This window comes from Necator americanus, chromosome I (assembly GCF_031761385.1).
Source record: "Necator americanus strain Aroian chromosome I, whole genome shotgun sequence".
Taxonomy (NCBI): Eukaryota; Metazoa; Nematoda; class Chromadorea; order Rhabditida; family Ancylostomatidae; genus Necator; species Necator americanus.
Genome location: NC_087371.1, coordinates 27,941,383 through 27,967,779, shown reverse-complemented (window position 1 = coordinate 27,967,779; position 26,397 = coordinate 27,941,383). Strand labels below are relative to the sequence as shown.

General features: G+C 38.8%; 1 protein-coding gene across 1 annotated transcript; it reads left to right on the top strand.

Annotated features, from left to right (window-relative positions):
* On the top strand, nucleotides 1-24,985 carry RB195_007085 (uncharacterized protein; the record flags this gene model as incomplete). The annotated part of the gene is made up of 17 exons (XM_064180519.1): nucleotides 1-402; nucleotides 1,831-2,071; nucleotides 9,914-10,234; nucleotides 10,381-10,599; nucleotides 14,936-15,100; nucleotides 15,214-15,362; nucleotides 15,860-15,954; nucleotides 16,109-16,198; nucleotides 18,217-18,304; nucleotides 18,372-18,499; nucleotides 19,569-19,706; nucleotides 19,775-19,930; nucleotides 19,990-20,127; nucleotides 22,270-22,404; nucleotides 23,508-23,607; nucleotides 23,677-23,967; nucleotides 24,824-24,985. The coding sequence occupies 17 exons, from the start codon at nucleotides 1-3 to the stop codon at nucleotides 24,983-24,985; spliced, it is 3,018 nt and encodes a 1,005-aa protein (XP_064037384.1).
* Between the last annotated feature and the right edge of the window lie 1,412 nt (nucleotides 24,986-26,397).

Below are 26,397 nucleotides of genomic sequence, written 5' to 3'. Positions count from 1 at the left end.
ATGTACTTTACTAGCCAGCGTATCCTCGTCGCTCAAGGACGACTGGTACGTGAGTTACACATTACGGAGAGGGTTGGCCGTTTTGGCGGTTGTCGTCCCTCCAGCGGCGGTGCGTCGGCGGTGGTGGCGGCCGGTGTGAAACCAGCTCGTCGTATGGCCATTATTTTCGCAAGAAACGAGCCGATTTTCTGTCGCCGCCCATCATCGCGTGCAGCTGCAGCAGCAGCACCGCCTCGTGCTCGCCATTCGCCGCGACCAGCGATGTTGTCGCTGCGCGAATACTCGCGACTGATCTATCGTCGACCGTTAACAGTCGCCATCACGGCAGTGCTGCTTACCGGCATATTACCGCTTGTTATTCTCTATTTTCTACCTATTAAACTTAGTCAGAACGCTGAAATTGTAAGTTCTTGTTGTTTTTGAGTGTATTCGTCTTTGTTGGAAAAGAGAAAAAAATTCCAAATCTGGGATCTAGAGCTTAGCCATCTGTAGCCTGACGTGGCTACCGAACGAGTTCCGATTGGGTACGCGCCCGGTTGCAGCGAAAACAATCCCACACCATGCCAGCAACGAACATTTAGGTCATTGCGGATCAACGCGAATTTTCAACGCTCTCACACAGTGAAATCTCATCTGCATATTGATCCACACGCTATCCGAAAGGTCGCGTCTCCCCGACGTTATTTGTTAGTGAAATCTTCGTTCGACCATTAACCATCAAGAAATTAATTCATTACTATTCTCAAGCAAGCATATTAGTTAAATTAACAAGCCGCTTACTGTATGCGTATTTGTAAACATCCATATGCGTGCCATAACACAGCACTGTAGCCTCACGGTCGATAGTTCGAAACCTCTCTAGTGCCAACCAAGCCCTTCATTCCTACAAGGTCGATAAATTGGTGCCAGAACTATCTGTGAGGATAAAATCACTGATTTGACACATCGACTGCCCCCCGTGGGTCATTGTATAGGCCAACATGCGTTCCAAAACCCCAACGATTATAAACTACAGTAAAACGGATTGGCGCAGCCCAAGTTGATTGATACGCCAGAGTGACTTTATCCTTTTTTTTCAAGAATAAAAACACGAAAGAACAGAATCTCATTAGAATTTCGCGTAAGTTTCATACAACGAATTTCGCGCTTTTTAGTACCTTGTGTGGTGAATTGACATTGTTATCTTCCTGTTACAGAAGGTGGGAAATCCTCATGTGAGATCGTTTTGCCAAGTCCAGAACGCTACAGTGGAACAGCGGTTACTAGGGTAGTTAGGCATATTGGACCTTACTTTGCTCAGAATGAGCTCTGAAAGGAGGTCCTTTTGCAAAAAATCCAAGCGCTTTTGTAAGATTATAGAAAAGTAGTTTGTTTTATTCTGAAAAATAGACGAAATAAAATCGAAAAAAGAAAATAAGTTAAATTAGCGGACGTTAAAGTGGTTTTCTTTCAGAGTGTGTTGTTCATTTCCATGCATCCTGCTCATTTTACGCCTAGCGGTCATTTTGATTCTCACTGATGGTCCTTATTTGATCCACATTAACGTTTTCCATTCCGATTTTTTATGGAATTTTTTTTTAAAGAGAACGATGAAATCCGACCTAGTTTTGGGGATTTTTGAACTTCTCTTCTGCTTCGTTATTCAGAAGTTTTTTTTTTGATTATATTATATTGCGATTGATTATATTATTAAATAATCTGCGTACTGAATCTACAAAAAATTAAAAAAAAACATAAAAAAAGAAATAAATAAAAAATAAAGCAAATAAAATAAGTAAAATAGATAAAAGACAGGGACGATGACCAGGTATGAATTTCCCGTTCGTTCAGGGTTTCGACACGAAGGACACTGAATTGTCCGGACCTCGACTAGCATGGCAGAAACTTCAACAAACGTTAACCACATCGAACCGGATCAACTTCGCCAATCATCCGCAGCTGAATGTGACCGGATTAGCACGAACACAAAACGTCACCGCGGTGGGATCCCGCCGGAATCGGCGATCATGGGCTGATCAGCTGTTCACCACGTTCAGCACCATCGCATGCTATGATGCTCCCATACCTCTGAGTAGGTCGTTTTCTTTAGAGTTGATCTTTTTTTTCGTGAAATTTCTGCAACCTAGACGTTTGTTTTAATTACTTAACTAAACCAATTAAGTACTACTTAACTAATCTTACATCTACTCAATTTTTAATTACTTTTTAACTTTTTAAATAATAACGTGGTTCCTTGATGATCTGTTCGAGCGGACTGGATCAATAAAATCGAAATGACTCGTTGTTTCAATAAGGAAAAGATTGTGGATGTTTTTGAGTTATCCAGAGCTTGAAACTGTTCATTTCCTTCTATCAAAATAATGAAAGGGACCTTCTCATCTTGCGTAGAATATTGCGATTTTTCTAGCTCCAATTATTTTGGATGATTCCCACAAAATTCATTGTTCTTCCTGGTCGATTAAATCTTCGAGCACGTATTGTATAGGTTGGATTAATTCAAACTTACCTAAATCTACCTTTGCTCCAGTTTTTCTTTCATTTTTTTTCCGTCTTCTCTCCTTCTCTTCTCCTCTTTTATTCTTGGAAGAGGAAAAAAATTTCTTGGAAGGACCTCTTCCTTCCTTTAGCACACTTATTTTTTCTTTATTACGCTATCTCTTGATGTTTTCGTATCTATCTCTTTATTACTCATGCGCTCTTCCTTACTGAGGTCTCGGATTACTGTTACTTCTTCTGAGAACTTCATCCTCCTCAATTTTATTTTTTTGTGTAATTCTTTATTATTTTCAATGAAGTCCAGTACCGCAACGAAAGCTGTATAGCCTATTATCTGAAACTTTGGTGACCTCTCTGAGTATTGCCTATGTTCGACTGTCTTTGAAACTCGGCATGTTGAAAAAAATTCTTGGAAAGACCTCTTCCTTCCTTTAACACACTTATTTTCTCTTTATTACTCTATCTCTTGATGTTTTCGTATCTATCTCTTCATTACTCATTCACTCTTCTTTACTGAGGTCTGTCATCCAAACTCCGAAGTGGAGGTAGAAGTTCGTATATTATTCTACGAGTCCGAGATCACAGCACGCAGAACACTAGAGGTCTTTTGGATAACCGCCAAAAGTCCGAAAATGAACAAGAAGGATGAGTGCATTGCGATCACAAACGAGTTATCCCCATATCAAGACCTATGCGGGTTTTGATCTACGGGGCGGGCCGTGAAGTCCCTATATAAAAACCCTTGTGCCTCGTAGTTGTGGTACGTGGTGGTCTGCTGCGTTCACAAGTCTAGCTAATGAGGTAAGTACTAGCCAGTGTGTTGCTGTTTGAGTTTGCCTACCATTTGGATGCTTTCGGTAGGGTGATGAGGCGCTTGAGGGATAAATCACCAATGGCTTTGAACTTTCCAGGCTCTGACGAAGGCGAAAACGCCGAAACGTTAGCTGTTGTTTAATAAAGGCGATCAATACCAAGCTTGGCTACAGCTCAAGGAAATCAATTAAAAACTTTGGTGACCGTTCACACGAACGAATACCATTTTGAAATCCACTGTTTTTTTGGGAATGCATCAGAATTTTTAATGTTATCAGTCGGTATATAATATATAATATAGTATAATAAGAAGCAAGTATATAATATAGTAGTTAATACATAATGTAAGTGTCAAATATACATAATTTTTATCGTCTCAGAATTTTTAATATTATAAGTGAGTATATAATATATAATACAGTATAATATTAAGAAGTGCATAAGTATATAATACAGTAAAAAATATAGTAAATACATAATATATAATGCTTAATATAAATGATTTTTATCATCAGTGCTTAAGGAGTAGACTGCCTCACTCACTATGTAGTTATGTATACATATGAACGTAGTGCCACAACTTTCTCTAAAAAAAATATTGGGATTTTCTTAGAGTTAGGTTTCTTAGGATAGAGTTCCCGGTCAGAGACGATAGGGAACATCTGAAGTATGATTCATTCCAAAATTTCCTTCTTTTTCAATTCTAATTCCTTTCCGTTACACTTTTCCAATAGCGTTGAATTCTGTTGTTACAGTAACGGAATGTGAACACTGATGAATCTTTCATAACGCCATCGAAAATTCCTTTTCACAACAGAGGTGAAAATACGAGCTGTTTCAGAACTTCTGGAATTCTCAGATACATTTCTGTTGAGCGACTGAGGTAGAGTAGAGTACGAGTTCGCTAACTTGTCTCGCTATAAGAACTGGCATTTTCCCTCGGACACACTGATGCTACTTTATTTCTGACAAGATTTTGACAAATTTGCAATATTTGATCATTTCGGAGCAATGCAAAACCATCCAAGACACCTTTTTACTGTGAATTATTCGTCTCGAATCTAAAAATGACCTTTTGTTATTGTTCGACGATCAGCTCAGCCACATTTTTCTGTCTATTTCGAACCTGTTTTGCAAGAATACTACACATGAAGTGCAAGCTCTTGTAATTCCATTACCTCAGCGGAAGAAATGGCGTGATGTACTACTCCGTCCGCTCCATTGTTCGTAGCGAAAACGCGTGTATCGATTGGATTTTCTCCGAATACTCGTCCATTTTTTTTTTTGAAAAAGAAATTTCGAATGACTTCCTGACTAGTTTTTTTCCCATTCCTGAGTACGTTTGTTTCAGCTATGGAAATTCCAACGGACTACTTTAACGATTAACTTTTCCCGGTCATCGCCTTCGTCAGAGGCTGGAAGTGTAAAAAGAGGGAGAGAGAAAGAGGAAAAAAAAAGACATTGATATCTTTTTTTGAGCAGTCACCGTTTCTCGATCGAGTGGATCCAGTTTACTGGTAGATGAGTCGTAATGATCGACGACGCAAATGTCATTGTATTGTGATGAGAACGGTAATAAACCGAATAAATAATAAAAATGTGATGAGAGAATGACAATTCGAGTTCGCGTTTCGCATGAAAGGAGAACATAGGAGCAGTTTGTCCGCTGTTGCTATCTAAAACCTAAGGATCGGTGCATGTTATTTGTTGTTATGTTGTTATATTGGCTTAAAAATTAAATCAACATTTAAAAAACTACAATCATTCTTGTAGAGAAAGAATACTCTTTAAAATAATATGTTAAAAAATGCTAAACTCTTTTTTTCTGGCCTAGGGTTTTAATTCAAACAAAAAAAAGCGCCATTACTTATGCATCGATCTAATAATCACGCATATCTGTGAAGTATATGTACATAAGTAATTGGTAGTAAATTTCCTAACTAGGAATAAAATTAAAGAAAATAAAAAAGTAAAAAGAATAAAACAAAAAATAAATAAATAAATAAAAATAAAATAAATAAACAGAAGATGGTTTTACTTTGGTACCAGCGATGGAAAGTATGATAGTAATTCAAATATTTCATAGTGTAGTAATATAATAATAATACTAAATTAATACGCTTATGAGTACCGAACAGAAACGATGACAACACTTGTTTTTTTGTCGGATCAAGGCTTATTAAAAAGCACTACGGTAAAAAAATTGGCAAAATAACTGGCATTTCCGAAAGTATTCGAAGCCGATCCCAAGTGCATCGACAGTCCCTGTCGTTTATGGTGCCGTCCTTGAGCAATGAATGAAGTGATGCGAAGGTAGATTCCCCTTCCGTCCTACTAAAGTTGTTAAGCTCGTTTTCAAAACAACATCTAAAAAATCGGGGGATTGAATGGAAATGAATTATGAAAAGAAAATGTCTTTGAAGAAATGTCTTAGCCTACTGTTTGACCTTTGAAGATGAAAAGGAAGTGGAGAGGTGAAGGGAGCGGCACTCTAAAACTGCCCCGATCGCTACCTAAGGAGATAGCGATTGGAGCACAAAAATCATTCTTAGAGCGCAAAAACAGTTCTTAAGCGTCAAGTTCAATCTGAGAACGTGATAGTTCATGAATCGATACTGTATCATTTACTGAATCAAAATATTAAACACTCCAATGCTCTTTCACGAATCTCGCTTCTAAAACAAATATTAAAAATTATTTTTAAAAACATCATTGCTGCTTTTGATGTCCTCTTCCTTCCTGTTCCCTCCTGGAATGTTGTTGTTTTCATATTAATGAACATTGGCAAAAAATAACGTCATCATACTGTCCAATGTTACAGAATCAATGAATAGCGTCTTTTCGGATGGCTGGAATCAATATCATCCATAAACTCCTTTTTTCTGCTCAGATTACTGAAAATTATATCGTTCTCCCCCGCGCAACACAACAGTTCTCTGAAATCAGTTATAAAATACTGAGTTAATGAGTTTCCACCCCAAAGTTATACTCGAAACGTTCTTTTCGCTCATACTTTAAGGTTTGGATTTTTTTCATTGGGGCGGATGTGGGGCAGTCGGTTAGAGGTCCGTTGTAGCCACTTAGTCGATGGTTCGAGTCCGCCCTAGTGCAAACCAAGCTCTTCATCTCTCCAGGGTCGATGAATTGGTTCTAGGCGTGTCTGGGAGGATAAAAACACTGACTTGACCCGTCGGCTGCCCTTCGGAAGTCATTCTATAGGCCAACACGCTTAACCAAACCCCAACGATTATGAATTCCAGTAAAACGCGTTAGCGCATCCCAAGTGGATTGAGATGCCAATGACCTTATCTTTTACTTTTCTTTTTGCATTGCTGAGAAAAAGGAAGACACAGCTGGAATCACTAATGCTTGAACGTTACTGACCTCTCGAAACAGGCTTACTGGAAGTGAATAATTGGATCAGTCGGGCCCCTAAAGTGTTCGAAGTCGATTCTAAGTGCGTACAGTCAATGTCGTCTGTAGTGCTGTCCTTGAGCAATGAACGAAGAGATGCGAAGACAGATTCCCTCTCACCCCACTAAAGATGTCAAGCACGTTCTCGGAGCTAAAACCTACTAGGCGTTACTCTTCGAGCATCCATGATGTGTAGGCTATAGCTACTAAAGGAGGAAAAAGTTAAGATAGAGCTGGAATTACTAAAGCTTAACCTACACCAAGCTCTTTAAATAAGCTTACTGGAAATGAATAGCTAACTCGTACCATTTAATACTTTCAACGACTAAAAATGGCCCAAAAGAAGAGTTCTCTGCGTTCCACCTCAGAGAGTTGAGGGGACCATTTTCCTAATGTCCTAATCCGCGATCAGAGCAGTATTTAGCAATCAGAGCAGTTTAGGACTGCCCCCCCCCCTGCCCACTTTTTATTTATTCACATAGATCAATGGTGCACCACAAAAAAAAATAAAGAGAAAAGAGGAAAGCATATTTTTTCCAAGTCGGAACAAGAAAAATTCTCAAGATAATTTGAAACTTTTTACAACCACGCCATATCTTTTTTTTCAAACACTTTACATAGACCGACGGTGAAGAAAAAAAGGAAAGGAAAAAGGAAAAAATCTTGGATGAGTCGGAACAGAAACAATTCTCAAGATGTTCCGAAAAATTTCACACACTATAAACCTTTTTCTAGTACACCTCCTTCCTCTCGAATTTCTCTTTATTCGTCAGTCTTTTTTTTTTCAACGCGCGGTTCTTTTGTGAGTGCTGCCTCAGCTGCTTTAGAAACTCAGATTCCAAGGAGACGCCTCGTAATAAAAGAGAGAGCACCCGGAAGAGCGCTTTACTCTCTCCGAGGAGATGTAATATGTTTTTCTTCAGAAAAATCTCGTAGCAAATACTAATGGATGGTTTCAGAGGACAAAAACTACTGTAAAGGAGGTACAGGAAGTAAGTAGCATATTAAAAATGTCATAAAATGCAAATTGTTCAATAAATATGTGCCATTTAAACATAAAATGTGATACCGGGCATATGATCACCTAACGAGGCAAGACATTGAGTTTTACGCTCATTGATGTTCGATGTGACGTGCTCTCAGGCATCTGGCTCGATCTCTCTTAATACCTTTAACGATTTCTTACCTTAGTTACAGGCAATTTTGTGATTTTTCCTCATAACGTCTTGGATTTTGATTCCGCACAAAAAGAAATCAAATGGGATCACAACGCAGAATTTAACAGACCGCTCGGTCAGAAGAATAAATGCATTTTATAACATTTTCGTAATCTTCTTGAACACTCTTCATATTTATTTTCATTTTTTTTCGTATATATTTATTTTTTTTTCGTACAAAACCCCTTGACACCTTCCGTATTCATTTCTAAATTTTTGTGTATGTAATTACATATATTTTATATTTTTCCTTCCTGAAGGGTCCTCCTTCCTGATGGCTCTCTATATCCATTTGAGAGTCGGCTCATGAAAAAATATCGAAAAAAAAATTGCACGATGAATCGATCAGTCGAACTGTTTCTTAGAGGATCATGTCCGGTCAGTATGTATCTGTTGATCCAGGAATGAGACCATAACAATGTCAAAGAATTACGGTAATTTGGAGTTAGTTTTCCAAATGAGTTTTCACTAGAGAAAAACGGGGTTGGGAGTGAGCAAGTCAAGCAGTTAAAAAGTACCAAAAAATGTACTGTGTAAGTGCTAGAGGAGATAGGTGTAGTGGATATTGTGTTAGCCGCCAGCCGTGTTCCAGCACTTTCTGTTTCGTTCCATCTGTAACGACGGTTTCTTGCTGTTCTTCTTTCATTGTTATATTGGGGTTTTACGACAGGGACCAGCACGAATCCGTAAAGATATCGTTGAATAGATAACGTCCCCAAATAGATGTGAAGCACTCTGTGATACCACAAGAAATGATCCTTTCCTCCTTCAGATAAAATAGAAAAATAGACTAAATAATAGGCAGTAATAACACTAGTAGGAACAATAGGCATTATTATACATATGCTTTTGGATTTTCAGAAGCGAAGAAGAGAAAAAGTAGTGGATTTGGATCTAATGGATGAAATTAGAGATAAAAACGAGATCGAATAGAGAACAAAACTTAGAGGAGAATGATGTGAAGAAGCAGGTGGAAAAAGAGAATTCTCTCGGACCTGAAATTGCATGATTCAATTCACAATCTGGGCTATCAGATCTCTCCAAAACTATTCAGGCAAACTCCAAATTTACGTGGATTTTCTTTGTGGAGAGATTTGATCGCTTAAAGTGTGCATTGAATCGCCAATTTCAGACATCAAAGGAGGTGATTTACCGAAAATTCAGCCAATAAAATCTGTCAAAAACATCATCATTAAAACATGTACAGATCATCAAAAATCAATACAACATTTTACTATGCAGAGGTTCGTTGAAAGTCAGCTTTTAAAAAATTGTCTTATTCTCTACAGTTCAGAAAATACTGAAGGAGAAAAACAGACTTCTTTAGCTTTATAGTAGAACTAATTTATAGTAAAACATTTATAAACTTCAAACATCTGTGCTACTAATGGTACTACAGTAACCGCTCTAGCAAAAGAGTTTAAAAATGCAAAGGTGGGAAGGATCACCTTACCATCCTGTGAACCACATCTTTACCAGGTTATATACATATACGATGCGTTATATGGCGTAAGGGTCCCAGCGATAGGTCATAAGATTGAAAGAAGAAAAAGAAGATGAAAAAAATTGAAATTGAACAGAAGGACGTTGAAAAAAGAAAAAATGCAATAAAGTAGAGGAGTCGAACGAAAAAACAAGCTATTACCTAGATACTACTACTGCTTAGCTAGGTTTTTACTTTTTTTTCTTTTTTTTTGGTTTGCAAGCTTCATCAACTAAATTATGTTGTCATATTATCAACTAAATTATGATCACTTTTTCCTTTTCCGATTCAAATTTGATTTGCGCAGGTGGCTCGTTTATTCTATATATGCCTTGAATATAGGATTAATATCTTTATTTTTCTATCATCTATTATTATTCTTTATTATTTTCTATTTTTTATTATTATTCGTGAATTAACTACTGACCGGACAAGGTCCTGTGCTTAGAATTTTCCCTAGTTTCCTTCTATATTCCTTCGATGATTTCAGTGAGCCACCTTAGCCAGATCGTCATCGAAGTGCCTCGTCTTTCCACAATATTCCAGTTTGACTTCTTACGGAAGATTTGTTCCATGCAAGACTACATCGCGGAAGAACTCGACGCTTTCGATGACTACACACCTTACCGGAATATTTGGAGTGTGGCGAACTTCTTTGCATGTTTATCGCCTGAATTTCTGTACAATTGCTCCGAACTCACCGTGAACCATGTGGATAGTGTGCATCGGCTTGTCACTTACTGTACACTGTACCGGGACAAGCTAATAGCATGTAAAGTCGCTTGCAAAGAGGATTGCTCTTCTTGTCCAGGTAATTCCGATTGCTGTTTCTTGGAAAATGTGTTTCTATCGGAAGTTTCTGTCTTTTTGTAGTTGTTATGAGTTAAATTGTTAAGTGGAACTATACAGAGATCCACAAAATTTAATATTTATAGGCTTAAAGTTGAAATTTTGTAGGTGTACCGTTGAACTGTTCATCGACGATGATGTTCGACTTGTTCTACAGGCTTTTACCTCGTGATTTGAGTGCCGAACCAATGCATTTGAACACTTTCCTCCCGGTATTTACGCTTACTGGTTACTTAACGCAGAATATCTTCGTCCCATTGGATCTCTACAACAAACTCGAGGTGGCTATCGTGAATTTTATGAAGAAAGAAAATCTTGCCATTAAAGGTACGTTCCTTCCTCGAATAGTTCAGTAGTTCATTCGAAACACATGGGATGTGTCTGTGTTCAAACTGGATTGACGCTTGACTTTTTCTATGAGCGTCTTAAGCATGGAAAGAGTTCTAAGAAAAAGGATGGATGATCTAGGAGCGGTAGGTGCGACAGAAATGAAAAAAATTCCCTCGAAATTCGTGTAGGAGAATTTCGTGCGCAGCAAAATTGCTACGATCAACCACCTGACTTTCACCGGTCGTTTATACGTACGCATGGTCCAGTTTCGCCGAGCCTTTTACAGCCACCAACAACGACTTTCGCTGAATAAGCGCACAGTCGTCACTGACACCGTCGGGGGGGTCATAGGCTCGTGAAATCACCTAGTTTAGGACGGGAATAGGCGACCGGTTATTTGGGATTTAACGCCGAAAAAGTGGAATCTTGAGAACAAAACGAAAATCCTTGAGAATAGATGATCCCGAGAAAGATGGTCGCCGTGGCCCGTTGAAAAAGAATGGAGAGATTTTTCCAGAAGTGCGAAAATTCGACTTTCCTTGAATCTTGGCATAAAGAGATTGCAACTTTTCGATAGTGAAATTAAAGCAACAGCCAAGATTGTTAACAAACTTCATTACGGCTAACGTTTCGGCATTGTCGCCTTCGTCAGAGCCTCAGTAGCCGTGAAAGATTTTTCTCCATTCATTTTCAACGAGCTGTACATTCACAGCAGATGATTTCATCCGAAAAAGTTACTTCAACGATATATTCATCTTCATTCATATATTCATTCATACGGTCAATGTTTTGGGTGCATAGAAAAAATAAGGAACCGAGAAATTTCTTTAAAGCAATCTATTTTCTGCAAGTAGAAGTGAAAGAGTAACGGATATTGATTTTTGTTATAACCGTGTAGTTCTTCGCAAAGTAAACAAACATCTTTGTGATTCAATAGAAAAAGAAAAGAAAAGAAAAAAAGGAGTATCAATGCATAAGCAGAAAAAGAGTCCAAAATGAACGAAAATCCAGTCCAAGATGATCGAGCTTGCAAATTAAGTCTGCACAGACCTAGCTATTGTCGACTACTCCAATATCTGAGTTTTTTTTTTGTTTTGTGAAAAAAACTAACCTGCTTAGATTCGAAGTGTGCTGGAATGGTTTGGGAGAGGCGATGAGAAATAATAATTTCAGGTCCTTGTGCGCTTAAATGTAATTTTTAGGCATCTATATAAATTTATTAATTTTGTATAAGATAAGACGTGACAAACATGAAGCTGATTGTCATTTTAAGGAAATTTAATAAATGCTTCTTGAAAATGGGAAATTTCGTCCTGAATCTTCAACGAATCTTCCGGGATCCACTTAAAAACTCGTCTACCTAAATATACCAGAATATACATATGAGGTGTTGAGACTTACTTCCTAATCAATATTGGTCCCATCCATAGCTAGCATTAGCTTGGTCTCCTTCGATCTGCTCTGGCGCAACAGATCAAAACACAATCCAATACTTTTTTGAAACCGTGGAAATGTCATATATCGTGAACGTATTATTTTCTGCTACAAAAGTGCGTTTTTACACAAGTAAAAGTTTTTACTTCTGTATAAACGCACTTTTGTAGCACTTTTTTCTTCTTTCTTCTCTCTAAGAACCTTTGAAAGCAGCTCCCAGATTTCACTCAATGGTAAATTCCTCTTGGTATGCTGTTACGTCACTCTTTTGTTACACGATTTAAGTCGAGAAAGAATTTTGCGCCACAGAAAAATAAGTAATTCATCAAATCAATTCATTCACAGACAATTGTAGTTTGTATCTCTGCACTTTCTGGAATTTAATGATTCCAAGCGTAAATTACAGTACATTTCTTATATAGTAAAATCCTGTCACCAATGATACAGTTGTCCTACAGTTGTCCGTGAAACATATCATATGTCTGGCTCATCTAGTATATAGTGCATAGATACTTTCGTTTTGACGAATGTTTCAGTGTCTCTGATATCCGAAAATGAGAAGGTAGCACCCCGGAAGCTCTCCTTCTATTGCGCTGAAACAGGCAGAGTACTTCTATGGGGATGATCTTTTCTATGTGGATGCAGACCACACCTTCCTTCTGCCTGTAAGAGTCCAGGATTCTGAGGCGTCGATGGAAGGAAGATGTTGAAAAATGGCCATGTGTTCTCGGATTTATTCACTGATCACTTGGCGCTGTTGGATGCTCACCTACCCTTTCGCTTCTTCCTGCTTCATCACAGCGAGAGTCTTCCTGATCTTGGGCAGTCCTCGATCGTGCTGAACGTTTGGAACTTGGGGCGTTTGGCCCTCCTGCTTAGTCCAGGAGTTGAGCCGCCTCTCACGCTCATTCCCTTACTTAACTCCAGATACGTACAGATATATATTTGATTTGTCACGCAGGAATGAAACATCAGCAAAGCATCCACGAAAAGTGTCATTTTTTGGTTGCTAGCGTGTTTTAATGATAATTCCACACATATCGCCGTTGTCGACTAGCATTCGTTACGCTTTGCTGATACTTTGCCTTATAAAAACTATGTCATCAGCGAAACGGAGACGGGGTAACTGTTCACTATCGAACAGTGGGGGAGATATTGTCCCATATCAGTTTTCAGGCTGGATTCTCGAAAAACACACTAAAAACCCAGCGTAGATTGTATAGATGATAGCATAGATGCTGTTCGACTTCTCGCCTTAACTCAATGGTGTTTTTGCAGCACGAATTTTCCATAGAAAATTTTGATCGTGAAGTTCCCATATAATTCACAAGGGATCCTTGCATACAGACTGGATCCAGGCTTTTGCCTGGATCCAGTCTGTATGCAAGGATCCCTTGTGAATTGTGGCCTGGAAATCGGGACTTTGGGAGGATTTCGCTTCGAAATTGGGACTTCGGAGGCCTAAAAACGGAATATCGGAATAACAATAACGGAATATCAGGACTGGAAAGGCCAAACTCAGTTCCAGTGAGAAATAAGCGCTGCTACCAACGACTTCCTTAGGCGTATGAACGAGAACTTTTATTGCGTAAAAATTGAACATTTGTAAAGAAGCACAAGAAGAAGAAAAGTTGTGAAGAAACCAAGTTTGGAAAAGCTAAAACTAGAAGCAGATAAAACAGCATCCATTTGCGAAAAAGATCAATGAAAAAAACAACAAATGAACCGAGTAAGAACGTCAGAGCAAACTGATAGAAAAAAAAAGTCTCATCTTATGTTTTGTCTCTGTCTCATGCCTCTTCTTATGGCGAAGTGGCAAAGAATACCGGCTGTAACAAGGAAAACGTTGCAATGAATTAGGGAAACAATCCAACGCTAACCAAAAGATTCGACATTTCCGGCGAGATCGAATGAAACGGTAGAGAATTGGCAGAAATACTGGTACGATTGTTAGAAAAAAAAATTGGAAATGTGAGAATACAGATGACGTGAAAGCTCGAGCAGCTTGAATGAAAAATTGCTAATCGGAAATGTGGCGGAGCCAGAGGAGAAGTCATACAAGGCACCAACTGTTCAACGAGTGACTCGAAATTTTGTTGAAACTGCAAGGATGAAATTGTAAAGAATAAATTGTAAAAAATGAAGTTCGGAGACTTTGTAGATGAAAAGTATGAGCGTGTCCACCCTCACCTCTCGTTAATTGCCCTGAAAAACGACATGGAGACCGTTAGTTAGTTCTGCCGCCTACTTATTGGTTTCACTTGAGTTGGCTGCTGAGGAAATCCCATTGATTTTTGACCGCGACACGGTCGCGGCGCATGTGCAGGTGTGGCGCGTTCTAACTTGCATCGTAGGAACTAGGAACGTCTTCACTCCATTTTTCAAGACGATTAGGGAGAATTAGGCGTGATCGTAATCTACAGCTGGAACTCTTTGTTGTCCCATACGGATCCAAAATCGTAAATTCCGTAAGCTTTCAACCTACGGGCAAGTAGCAAAACTTTAGCTCTGCAAGGTGACTTGATACGTAGCTTGCCACTTCCTAAAAGAACTTTACATTCCGCCTTTATTGACAATTAGCCACTAATTTCATACTAAACCTAGGAAAATATTACTAACGGAGTAATCACAACACCCTAAAATAACTCTAGAAAATAGATTTTACTGATTGCAGCCGAGCAATTCGTTTTCTAAATTTTCCTTCTGCTCATGCAAAAACGCTAAATAATTAATTTGACGAACACCTAATGTGCTGCCTCCTCACTCTGGTTAGCATTGTGACACTCTCAGCAGATTCCGAAAGCTTTCGAATGGCAGCGATTGACATTTGTGTAGAACTGCAGTTGTCTGCTTGTTTAATTCCGGATGAACAACGAAAGAACTGAGATTTTCATTTCAGGGATTTTGATGGAGGTGAAAAGAGATCGTTTGCTGCCAGCTGCGATGTCCGATTCCCTGCTCGCCCTACTTGCTGCCGGTGTTGTTGCACTCATCGTCGCACTGCATTCACGATCGCTCACCTACGCTATCGCCGTATTCCTGGTGTTGGCGTTAAGTGTATTAGGTTTGTTTTGAATGATCCTGATGAACAACGTTTGATGCATGAGTAGAGTGAGGGAATAGTGTTTTTCGGAAGACGAGGAGAGGAGAACCTTGGTCAGAAATTGTTTATTACAGGTTCCCTCGCGATCTACTCGTTCTTCACCTCAGACTTCCCTCTCTTAAACCTCGTAATCTTCGTACTTCTCATAGCTGTAGGCACCGATGACGCGTTTTTACTCTTCAGTCATTTTCCACACACACTCGATGAGGACTCCTTTTATGAGGTTTGGTTTTTTTTCGCCTTTTTTTACTTTCACTCTTTTTAAAAGCCGGCAATTCTGGCATGGTGAGAGAATCCGCGAGAAAACTTCGAGATGGGGTTGCCGGTCACATTTCCCTTATCGTCCTAAAAAAAACGCATGGGAACCGCTCTAGCTCCTACGATATAAGTTAGAGCGCTCCTCTATGTGCTCCTCGTTTTAGTCTCCTCAGCAACCTGTTGTTTAGTTTTACATGAATAAGCTGGTGAGAAGACATTATTGATTTTCGACCGTCCGCTCGACGACGCGGCGCGTGCACAAGGGTTGCACGTTGTTTTTCCACACCTTTTTTACGACTATTAGGTGGAGATGAGCAGAACCACCCCCGGATTCCGCAATCTACAGCCTCATCTCTAGCTTTTCCCTCGGATTCCCTCCCTACGTCAGATTCGTGATATGCTTCCTTTAAGGTGAAACCTTCGGTCTTATATCTGCCACGCAACTTTTTTCCTTACATTTAGTGTCTTCATCACACCAGTTCAACCATGTTTCTCACATCCTTCTCCACAGCTGTTCCATTTTTCGTAAACATCGCCTCAAATGTGATCGTTTTTCGGTAAGAGGAGTTCAATTTGAAATAACAACTCAATTTTTAGTCCTAATTCACACCTATAGTCACTTTTTTCAACTTACTCCAGTGTGTCTAAGTAATATAATTGTAGTTAGACGTTTATGCTATGTCTATACTTTGCGTTAACCTCAAATTCTAGGTGTTTCGGCCTATTCGCTGGTGTTACCATTCTGATCAACTATCTACTCGTCGTTTCATTTCTTCCAGCATTTCTCATTTTGCAACGAAGGTAACGGATCTTTTCAAACTAAGGCCTTAACGTATTTAACCACTTTTCCATGAGAATATTCAAATTCTTCATAATTATTATTATTCAAAGATATTATTATATATTTATATTTATATTTATTCATATTATTCATAGATCACTAATAGATGGACAGTAATCATCCTTTAGTACACTATGTACTCACAGACATGAAGTGATGATAAAAAGTTGTAGCGATGGATTCTGTTCCCGGTTGTACAGTATCCAAGTAGCACTTTTATCTACTACTACTACTATATGTTCGTAAAATCCTGCAACAAAAAGCAGATTACATAGAAAACTGGTATCTACAACACTACCGTCCGCAGAATCGTGCAATAAACGAGTGTTACGTAGAGAACCGGACCCCACAACACTGGTAGTCCCCGCCAGAAAAAGTGCAGGTGTATTGCAAAACGCAAATGAATCCAGAAAAAAAATGCGAAAAAAAAAATGCAAATACAAGCGAAAAATTGCAAAAATCCAGAGAAGATCGCATCCAACACGAAAGATGGAGACGGAAGGTTGAAGATCCGTGGTCTCCAGCAGTGCTGTTCATAGAACAGTTTAATGTTTTCAGTTGAAGTGGATAACGATTAGCTAAGCGGGGGGACCCCAATGGAGGAATGAGGTCAACACGTTTTTTTTTGTTGTTGTTGCCACCTTCTGGCTACAAACAGCATAGTAATTTAGTGTTACTTTACGAACTGAGGTTGGTGCAGACAAAAAAAATGAATTACACTGTATTTCCTGCAACGATGATTAAAGGCATCACCCAACGAATCTGAGGTGGTACGGATTTCAGGTGGAGTATTCGTATACGGGATGGGAGACTACAGAGAGGGGGGTGATTCCGTCCATTTCTTCCTAATTGCCGTGAAAAACGGCCCGGAAGATACGGCTTCGGGCGTTCTGGCGCACTATTTTCTACAAGAAGTTCGACTGAAGCGCGCCAGCCTTGTGCGGCGCCTCATCTTCCGGGCCGTTTTTTACGGCAATTAGGAAGAAATGGACGGAATCACCCTCCTATCCATAATCTACTATCTCTTATAGGAATATTCCACCTGAAATCTGCACCACCTCAGATTCGTGGGGTGATGCCTTTAATGGATTTCAGTTAGAAAAGTGTGACAATGGTTCGGCTCTATATTCGGTCCCACCTGTGGTTCTCATTCTCTCAACAACTCCTGGAATTTTCCCACCATTCCACAGACCCTCACTCCAGGATTCCGCTATTTTCTCGCATACAGCGCCATATACTACAAACGTTCGCTTGTTTCATAGGTACCTCGACCATAGTGACCACATAATTGTTCTTCACACTCGAAAAAAAACATTCCACATTTTCAGCAAAGAAATTTCTCAATACCCCTACTAATCTCCCAAAATTGCTTTCTGATGGATTGATCCGTCCCAAACTGTCAAAATCGTTGGAAATCGGCAAAATTTAGGAAGTAATTAATAAATAAATAAGTTAAATAGGAATAACAAAATTGAGCAGGTGTGAAGTGAAGCAAATAATATAAGTAATGCAAAAAAGCCAACACCAACATTTTTAATGGTCTCAGCGTCGCCATCCACACCTCTGAATAAAATTAACTAAACTTTATATTTATCTATTATATCATTATATTTAACTTTATTATATTTTATATTCATGTGAAAGGGGCTATGAATACAGGGAAGGAACAGATGTCATTTCTACTAAGCAGTAGAAATTTTTTTGAATTTTGAATATTTCCCTTATTTGTTTCTTTGCTTTGCTTCAAAATTTTAACAAGAAATTGCGAGGAGTAATTTGCTCAACACTCTCCCTCTCATTGAGACACCACTCTTGAAATTTTCAAAAACCTGGTCATGGCGGATGTATTTTTTATTTCAGGCGAACTATTTTATTACTTATTATTTATTATAATTTGTTCGGGCGAATTTATTTCTGAAAATTAGTCCAAAATTTTCAATTTCGATATTTTTTCGTCTTATTTCGTTTCATTTTCCAGGTGGTGTTCTTGTATCCCTTTATTGCCCGATATCGGAGTTTTTCTGTCAAAATCGTTCAAAGAGGTTCTTCCATGGGTAATTGTACAGGTTTGCAGTTCCTGTTTATGGTATTGTTCTTAAATTTATGAACTTCATGTATGGATTTTCGTTGCAGGGACGATTTGTATGGATGACAGCGCTATCAATTGTTGTAGCGGTTGCAACTGTTGTTTCTGTAAGGGATTTACATCTACCCGAATACAATCCACTCCAACTTTTTATTGCATCAAATCCTCACGAATGGTTGGTTCCTCTCATTATCCTCAATTATTCAAATTCACAAAAAAAAGTGAATGACAGAAAGCAGCAGAGAATGACAGAGAAAACCCTCATTTACGCGCAAAAAACTGAAACATAATTTCATTCTAAAAAGGAATATAGTTCAGGCAAAATTATTTTTAAAAATTAGTCCGAAATTATTTACTATGTGTATTTATCATAATTATATAATTATCTATCATATTTATTGATTTGTTCGAAATTTATTCATTTATCTATTTATTGCTTATTAGTTTACTATTTATTTATTATTTTTCTACTTATTAGATGCAAGACATGCAAAAGTGGTGTATTTTCAAGCAAAGTAACACTCCATACTCATTCGTTCCCCAAGCTAAATTCACATTGAAGACAGCTGGGATTACCGTAACCAGCTAGTGAAAATAGTCGCGTGAACATCAAATCAACGTCACTTTCACTACGGGAACTCGTTCTGCGATAAACGACAATAGGGATGATTGGGACTAGCATTCATTTGGTAGTTGGCAGCATTTTTTTTCGTGAACAAATTATTGCTTTAGCTATAATAAAACAAGAAAAACTCATGTAAATGTAAATACAAGTTCGTAAAACTTAAGTGGTCCTGAATTGAACTGAACGGCGCATCTCAAGCGCATTGATTAAAGGCATCACCTCACGAATCTGAGATGGTAAGGATTTCAGGTGGAGTATTCTTATACGAGATAGTAGATTATGGAGAGGCGGGTGATTCCGTCCATTTCTTTCTAATTGCCGCAAAAAACGGTCCAGAAGATACGGCGCGTGCACAAGGCTGGCGCGCTCCAATCGAACTCGTTGTAGAAGATAGCGCGTCGGATCGCACAAAGCTCTATCGTCCGGGCCGTTTTTTACGGCAATTAGGAAGAAATGAACGGAATCACCCTTCTTTGTTTCTGTAAGGGATCTACTCTATATTCTACGACCCTGTATACGAATACTCCTCCGGAAATCCGTACCACTCCAGATTCATGGGATGATGCCTTTAACGCCAGACACCTTTTCCTTTTATTCTTTTCCCATTCCAAACCTTCAGGTATGACAACAACGCTGAGAAAACGTTCGAATTCGTGGAGGAAAAGATCGCAATCCCATTGTACGCGCGTCTTGTTTGGGGAGTGAAGACGGTGAATTCGACGGCTATGTTCAGACCACATGCGGTCACTCCTTTAGAGTAAGAGTACTCCTTCTCTCTTCGGGTTTTTCCCTCAAAAACCTCATTCAAATTTGAATTTGTTCTAGGTCTGATCCCTCATTCACTCTGTCGACTCCTACGGATATACGAGAATTGGCTGCTAATTTGTCAAACTACAGAGCTTTACCGTTCATTAATCATTCGGAACCGTTTTGGCCGGAAAAATTCCTCAATTGGAGCGCGGCATATCGCTGCCAAACGGGGTAGGCTACCGTATCTCTGGTTTCTTTCCAGGTTCTCATTCTAGATTACATTTTTTTAGGTACATTTGCTGTAACATGTCTCATTCGTTGTTCAATAACGTGTACTTGGATTATTGCCTGCGAAACTCTACTTCTGCTATCTTCACCTCCTACAACGACACTCCAATCTTCGACAACAACTCTTTTGCATTATGCGGGTAAGAGTTGATTTAAAAGAAGCAAATAAAGTAGAATAAAAATTTAAAAATAGGTGAATTCCTTCATAGTCACGTCCCCTCCTTATTTTTGAGCTGACCCGCTTCTCACGAAGAAATAGTTCATGGATTACAACGAAAAAATACAGTCTACGTACAGAATGAGCTGACATATGGTGCACGTTGGGGCGAACGGCTGTGTGTTCGGGGCGGCGCGCTTTTAAACCGCGCGCATGTGACTGCGGACGTTTCTGAGGAAAAGCCGGAAAAAGGAAAAGTTCCCATTTTTCTATTGATAGATATTCGCGAGCCATGAATGTTAAAAAAAAGAAAAGAGGAAATTGAATCAAATCTTAAAGCCTTCTTCAGGGTAATCAATGTCATTTAGTAGCTAGTCTCCAGACGGACCAGTTAGCTATTATTCTTAATTTACAAATGTATTACTAGTTTATATTATTGACTTACTTGCCATTAGTCAATTAACCCTAGATTCTTGTTGTTTCGTTTTTGTTTTTGTTGTTACTGTTGTTGTTCTTGATTTCGTTGTTCTTGTTCTAGTTCTTGTTGTTGGACTACTGCCAATATTTTATTAACTTCACTATTTTTATCTGTCTATTTTCTATTAATTTTCTGGAGCTCTAGAAAAATTAATTCATAACTGAATGTACTTGTGGGCATTTAAACTTCATAGCACTGATCAAAAAAACACTGCAAAACGAAAGTTTTGGTTTTAGAAGAAGAATTGAACAAAATCTTTTTCTACACGGATTTTCTGTAGTCCATTTTTTAGTTTGTCACTTGATTAAAGGCAGCATACCACGAATCTGGGGTGGTACGGATTTCAGGTGGAATATCCGTATACGGGATCGTAGATTATGGAGAGGGGTGTGATTCCGTCCATTTCTTGCTAAATGGCGTAAAAAAACGGCTCGGAAGATGCTGCGCGTGTACAAAGCTGGCGCGCTCCAATCAAACTCGTAGAAAACAGCGCGCTGGAACGCTCGAAGCCGTATCTTCCGGGCCGTTTCTTACGACAATTAGGAAGAAATGGACGGAATCATCCCCTCTCCTTGGTCTACGATCCCGTATACGAATACACCACCTGAAATCTGTACCACCTCAGATTCGTGGGGTGATGCCTTTAAAACGTGGAAGTATCCATTTGGATTCGGCCTACTATTTAAAACCAGCAAGGTTTTTTTTTATTCCTATGATTAGACTCTGATGAATAAGAAACTGGCTCTTCACCAGTACTTTAGAAATAGGAGTGCGATTAAGATAAAATGCATTGTATTGTAATGGAACTTCTCTGGGATTATGCATACGGAGGGGGTTTGCACTGTTTTTGTCTGCCCGTAACAACATTCAGTTAACGTACGCATCGCAAAAGTTATCCCTACACTTCATAAAGCAAATATCAGACAAAAAGGGCGAAAAGGCAAAAAAATACATGCTCGCCCGAGGGCATTGTACTCGTGATCACAGACCTCGGTTAACCTACCCTAGGTAAAGTTCCACCAAATTTCTTCATCTCACAACTGAGAAGCTATAGAAACTCTCCGAATCTGCAGAATCGACATCGACATCGGTACAAACTCGCTTTTGGTCCTAATTAAAGTGGGGAAATTGCATCTTCTCAAGTGCAACAATCCTGATTTTTTTTGTTATCTTGTTAAGTTTCCTGAAACTTCTTTTTGGGACCTATAAGCGAAGGTTTCGTTTCGCTATTGATCTTGGCCTGATGATTTTCCCCAAAAAAAAAGTTAACTGAAAAGCGAGCTGAGACATCTGGGAGGATTTAACCTTCTCCACTACTAAACACCATCACGAACACCAGGCGATTTATCAGATTGATGCATAAGTAATTACGCCTTTTTTCTTTTAAATTTAGACTCACGCTCAGCAAAAAAAAAAAGAGTTTGACGTTATGTAACGCGTCATGTGAAAGAACATTTCTTTCTCCACGATACAAAGTGTTTTTTGGTATTTTCACACTGATTTACTTTTTGTAAAAAAAAAAATCGGACGAATATTATAGTAGACTGTAAGGATAAGTGGATATATATAGTATATATAGTGGATAAGGACTATAAGGACTACTAGGAATCTTCTAGTAGTTTTTTTTTCAATTTTCCCTCCATTCAGGTATACAGCACTTTTGCCCACGCATCTATCGTATTCTCATCGTTTCCATCGTCTGGCTCATGCATTCGATTTGCTCGCCACGCTTACGCCTCCAAATGGTTGGTGGGCTCCTGAATGGGCGCTGATGTCCACATGGTAAATATCATTTATCCGTAATATTTGTTTATTATTTCTTGGTGATTTTCCTTTCTATTTGTTTCGTTCCTCATATAATAGTAGTAGTCTAAAACAGTAGAATAATAGAAAATAGACTAGTATATAGCTGAATATTAGGGATGTAGCTTAGAATATAGTAATTACTTCCGTTTCGCCTCTACCCTTAGACGGAAGGAGTAGAATACAAAATAGGAAGTAGAGAATAAGTAGGAATAACAAGTGCTATTCACTCCCGAGGCTCTTCAGTCTCCATGCCTTGCATTGACAGATGGCGCACGGATTCAAACAGAGATAAGATAAAATCGGGTGAAAAGCGTTAATATTGTAGAAGAAAATCACTCTCAATATCCTATTTAAAAAAAAAGTTTTTAGAAAAGAGTTTTTAAAAACAGGATTCTTGGATTGTCATGAATTCTTAGCGTTCTTTGTAGATCCATAGCTCTACTTATTCTCCGCATCTTGCAACTGTCGCCGCTTGAACTTAGTAGTTTTTGACTTATAATAAACATTGAAAAAATCCGTGAATTTTTGAAAATTGAAACTTCATGCACCACGACGATGTAAAAAAAACAACAATCACAATTTTCCAGATTTCAAAAAAATTAGAGCTAAAAAAAGAAAGCTAACAGTTTCCAAGCGTTTTTTGAGCAGCCCCAGCCTTTTTGTGTGAACTTGCTCAGGATCAGGAAAAAAAGAAATCCAATTATAACCTTTGTCCGAAGCAATCTTGGTTTATGAGAGTTTCTTGGAATCTCACATAAACCTAAATTGTAGTAGAACGTAAAGACCTTTAGGTTATCAGTTACCAACACGTAATAAAAAGTTCCGGATGTCTTAAAACATGGAAAAGCGGAATTCGAAAAAAAAAATTACATACTATTTTATGATTCAAGACGGGGACTGGATTAGTTTGTATTTATTTTATTGATTTTTCGCAATATTTATTTTCATTGTAGAATTAACAGTTCAATTTAAAGATTTAATGATTTTCAATAAAGTTTGTTATTATTAGAGGATTCCAACCATTGTTGGTATTGTATTTTATCTGCTGTATGTGTACGGTAGCTAATTTATCGTTTTAGGTACGATCTACAACGATCAATAGTCTCCGATGTACGTTCATCGGTGATTGTTTCCGTTTCTGTAGTGGCTCTATTCGCTGTACTTCAGTTGAAAATGCAAGTAAGTGCTAGCGTTCAACCGAGTAGTTTTTTCAATCAATAATTACCTTATTGTCCACACTGTTTCCAGGCAATAGCCGCTGTAATCACATGTGTATGCATCATTGCCTGTTCGGTCGGCAGCGTTACGCTTCTTGGATGGGAAATCGGTGTGCTGGAGGCTGTTATCCTTGTGTTGGTCGTGGGACTCTCGTTCGACTATACGCTACATTTCGGCGCCGCTTTGCCGAAGACCGGATGCAAATCGCATCGGATTCAACGAGCAGCGAATCTTGCTTCGGTGCCCGTCTCACTTTCCGGTTTTACCTCATTTCTTGCCGGAGCTTCGATGCTATTCTCACAAACGCACGCTTTTTCTCAGGTATAGTCAAGTCATGAGTGAACTTATAGAAATCTTGGGTGGAATATAGTTGGGAGGGGAGGGAGGGAGGCACTGAGTGGCGCCCTTATTTCTCGAAGTAAATAATTGAGTCTTTCGGGGCCCTAAGACCTAAGCATTACCCTTAGAGGATCTATGACATGTAAGCTAAAGTTATATAGTAAGAAAAAAAAGTAAGTTAGAGTGTCAAGAAATAAGGGCGCCACTTAGCCCCCCTCCCCCCCCCAACTACATTTCTCCTGAAATATTACTCTTACTTATGATAATTTTTGATAATGATAGTTTACTATGTTCGAAGGATTGAAGGATAGTTCGTAACTTCCCTATTAAAGGTTTTTGTGTAGGAACGGGAAAACGGCAATGATATAGTCGGCCCAAAGCGACAGAAGCTGAAGCTTGGTGCAGTTGCGTAAGTAGCTGCGTTCGAAGCGGCGCGGTGGACGTAGCGCTTAGGATCGAACGGGTAGCCTTGTTAGCACCGTCCATCGTTGCAATCCGCCACGCTGCGCTTCAACTACATCCGCTTACGCAACTGCGGTCTTACAAAATCTTCGATGTTTTTATTTCTCGTCAGGGAAATCCAATTTAACAAAAACATACAACAAAATGAAACGTTCAGAAGAGTTGGGAAAGAAAGTATTTCTAAGTTAATAAGCGCCGCTATGCACCCAACAAGCGGATACGGGAAATCACTGCGGGCTCATAACCTTCAAAACGCTTGGATTTTTTTTAAATTCAGGAGTACGGTAGCGAATCTCCAGAAACTCACATGAGCGTTTTCGTGCCGGGACTTCCGGTGCTTCTTTTCTTCCACTCAACTTGTTCACAATTCTTTTAGGTAGGAGTATTCCTAATCGTGATCACGCTGTCCAGTTGGATCTACGCTACATTTTTCTTCTTACCGATACTCTCGCTTACACTACCGTCCAGTAAAGAATGTGTGGAATGCGATAAGGAGGCGTCAAGATCATTCCCTATGCAGGAAAAGTTTCGCTCATAGCGGGTTATCGTTGTCTACGTTGTACCATGACCTATCCACAAATTACTTGTATATAGAGAAATTATAGGATACGCTAGACTGCCCTTGCCTTATCTTTCATACGGGTCTTCCTGTGATTCTGTGAATTCGCATGCAAAGACGATGATAAACTTTGATGGGCTTCTGTTCTTCTAGTGTTCAAAAAATATTCCACTGCTATAGGTGACTTGAATTTTCACCTCTCACTCAAATAACTAATAGATGACAATGATAAATGAGTAAGGTAATAAATAAAAGAACGATGATGAGCAGTAATATGAATAGTAATAACTTTAAATAAGTGATTAGTAAATAAAATAGTGATAATAGAGGACCACAAATTTACTGGATATCTGCCAAATTAGACATAAGATTTTGCGGAACAACAAAATAAAAAAGGATAAACTGTAAAGTCTCTAGCGTATCAATCCACTTGGGATGCGCCAATGCGTCTTACTGTAACTCGTAACCGAAGTTGAAGTTTTTGGAATACGTGTTGGTCTATACAGGGACTTGCGGGGGCCAGCGGATGATGAAGTCAGTGGTTTTATTCACCCAAGCAAGTCTGGTACCAATTTATCGACCCCTGATGGATGAAAGGCTTGGTTGGCACAAGAGAGGTTTCGAACCATCGGCATTGGCTACAGCGGACCTCTTACCGATGGCGCTACACACGTCATGAAGAACCAAATGAATATGCACATATCATTTTTATATATACGTATATTTTATACGTACATTTCCTGTATAATTCTGCATGAATGGCACTGTCGGAGTCATGGTAAAATTGCTAGATTCCTCATAGAAGAACTGTTTAAAGTAGAAGAACATAGAACCGAATTGTTGGGATGTTTTTAAATAAAATCAATATGTCATCAAAGTGATGGTGACACTTTCAGGCGTCCTCCATCTAAAAGAGGAAATGTATTCAGCCAATAAGAACAGAACTTAACACAAATTCGCATATATTTTGGAGTGCAACATTTTGAAAAATTGCTCTAAGGCTCTTAAGGCACCCAAAAGGGTCTTAAGAGATTGAAGAGAGGGAGAACTGTAAAAACTCCTCGAAATGAAGAGATGTGAACCCCAAATGTAGCGTTCAGGTAAAGCTTCACTTATTTCCTATTTTCACTTCATAACAATCGATAAATCGAAACGTTTTCCGCATATTTCTTTAGTTTCAATCTTCGCCAAAGTCAATAAGCAACGGATCCTTCGCCTTCATCCTTTGAGAGCACTGAATTAACCCCTTCTACTTCCAAGTTTATCACTAGAGAAACCTAAATTTCTATTCTTTTCTCTTTTCTCCAGCTCGTGCAAAGTAAAAAGTATGTTTCCTACGACGTAAAAATCTCCTCGCAAAAGTTCCAAAAGGTCCTCAAGAGACTGAAACG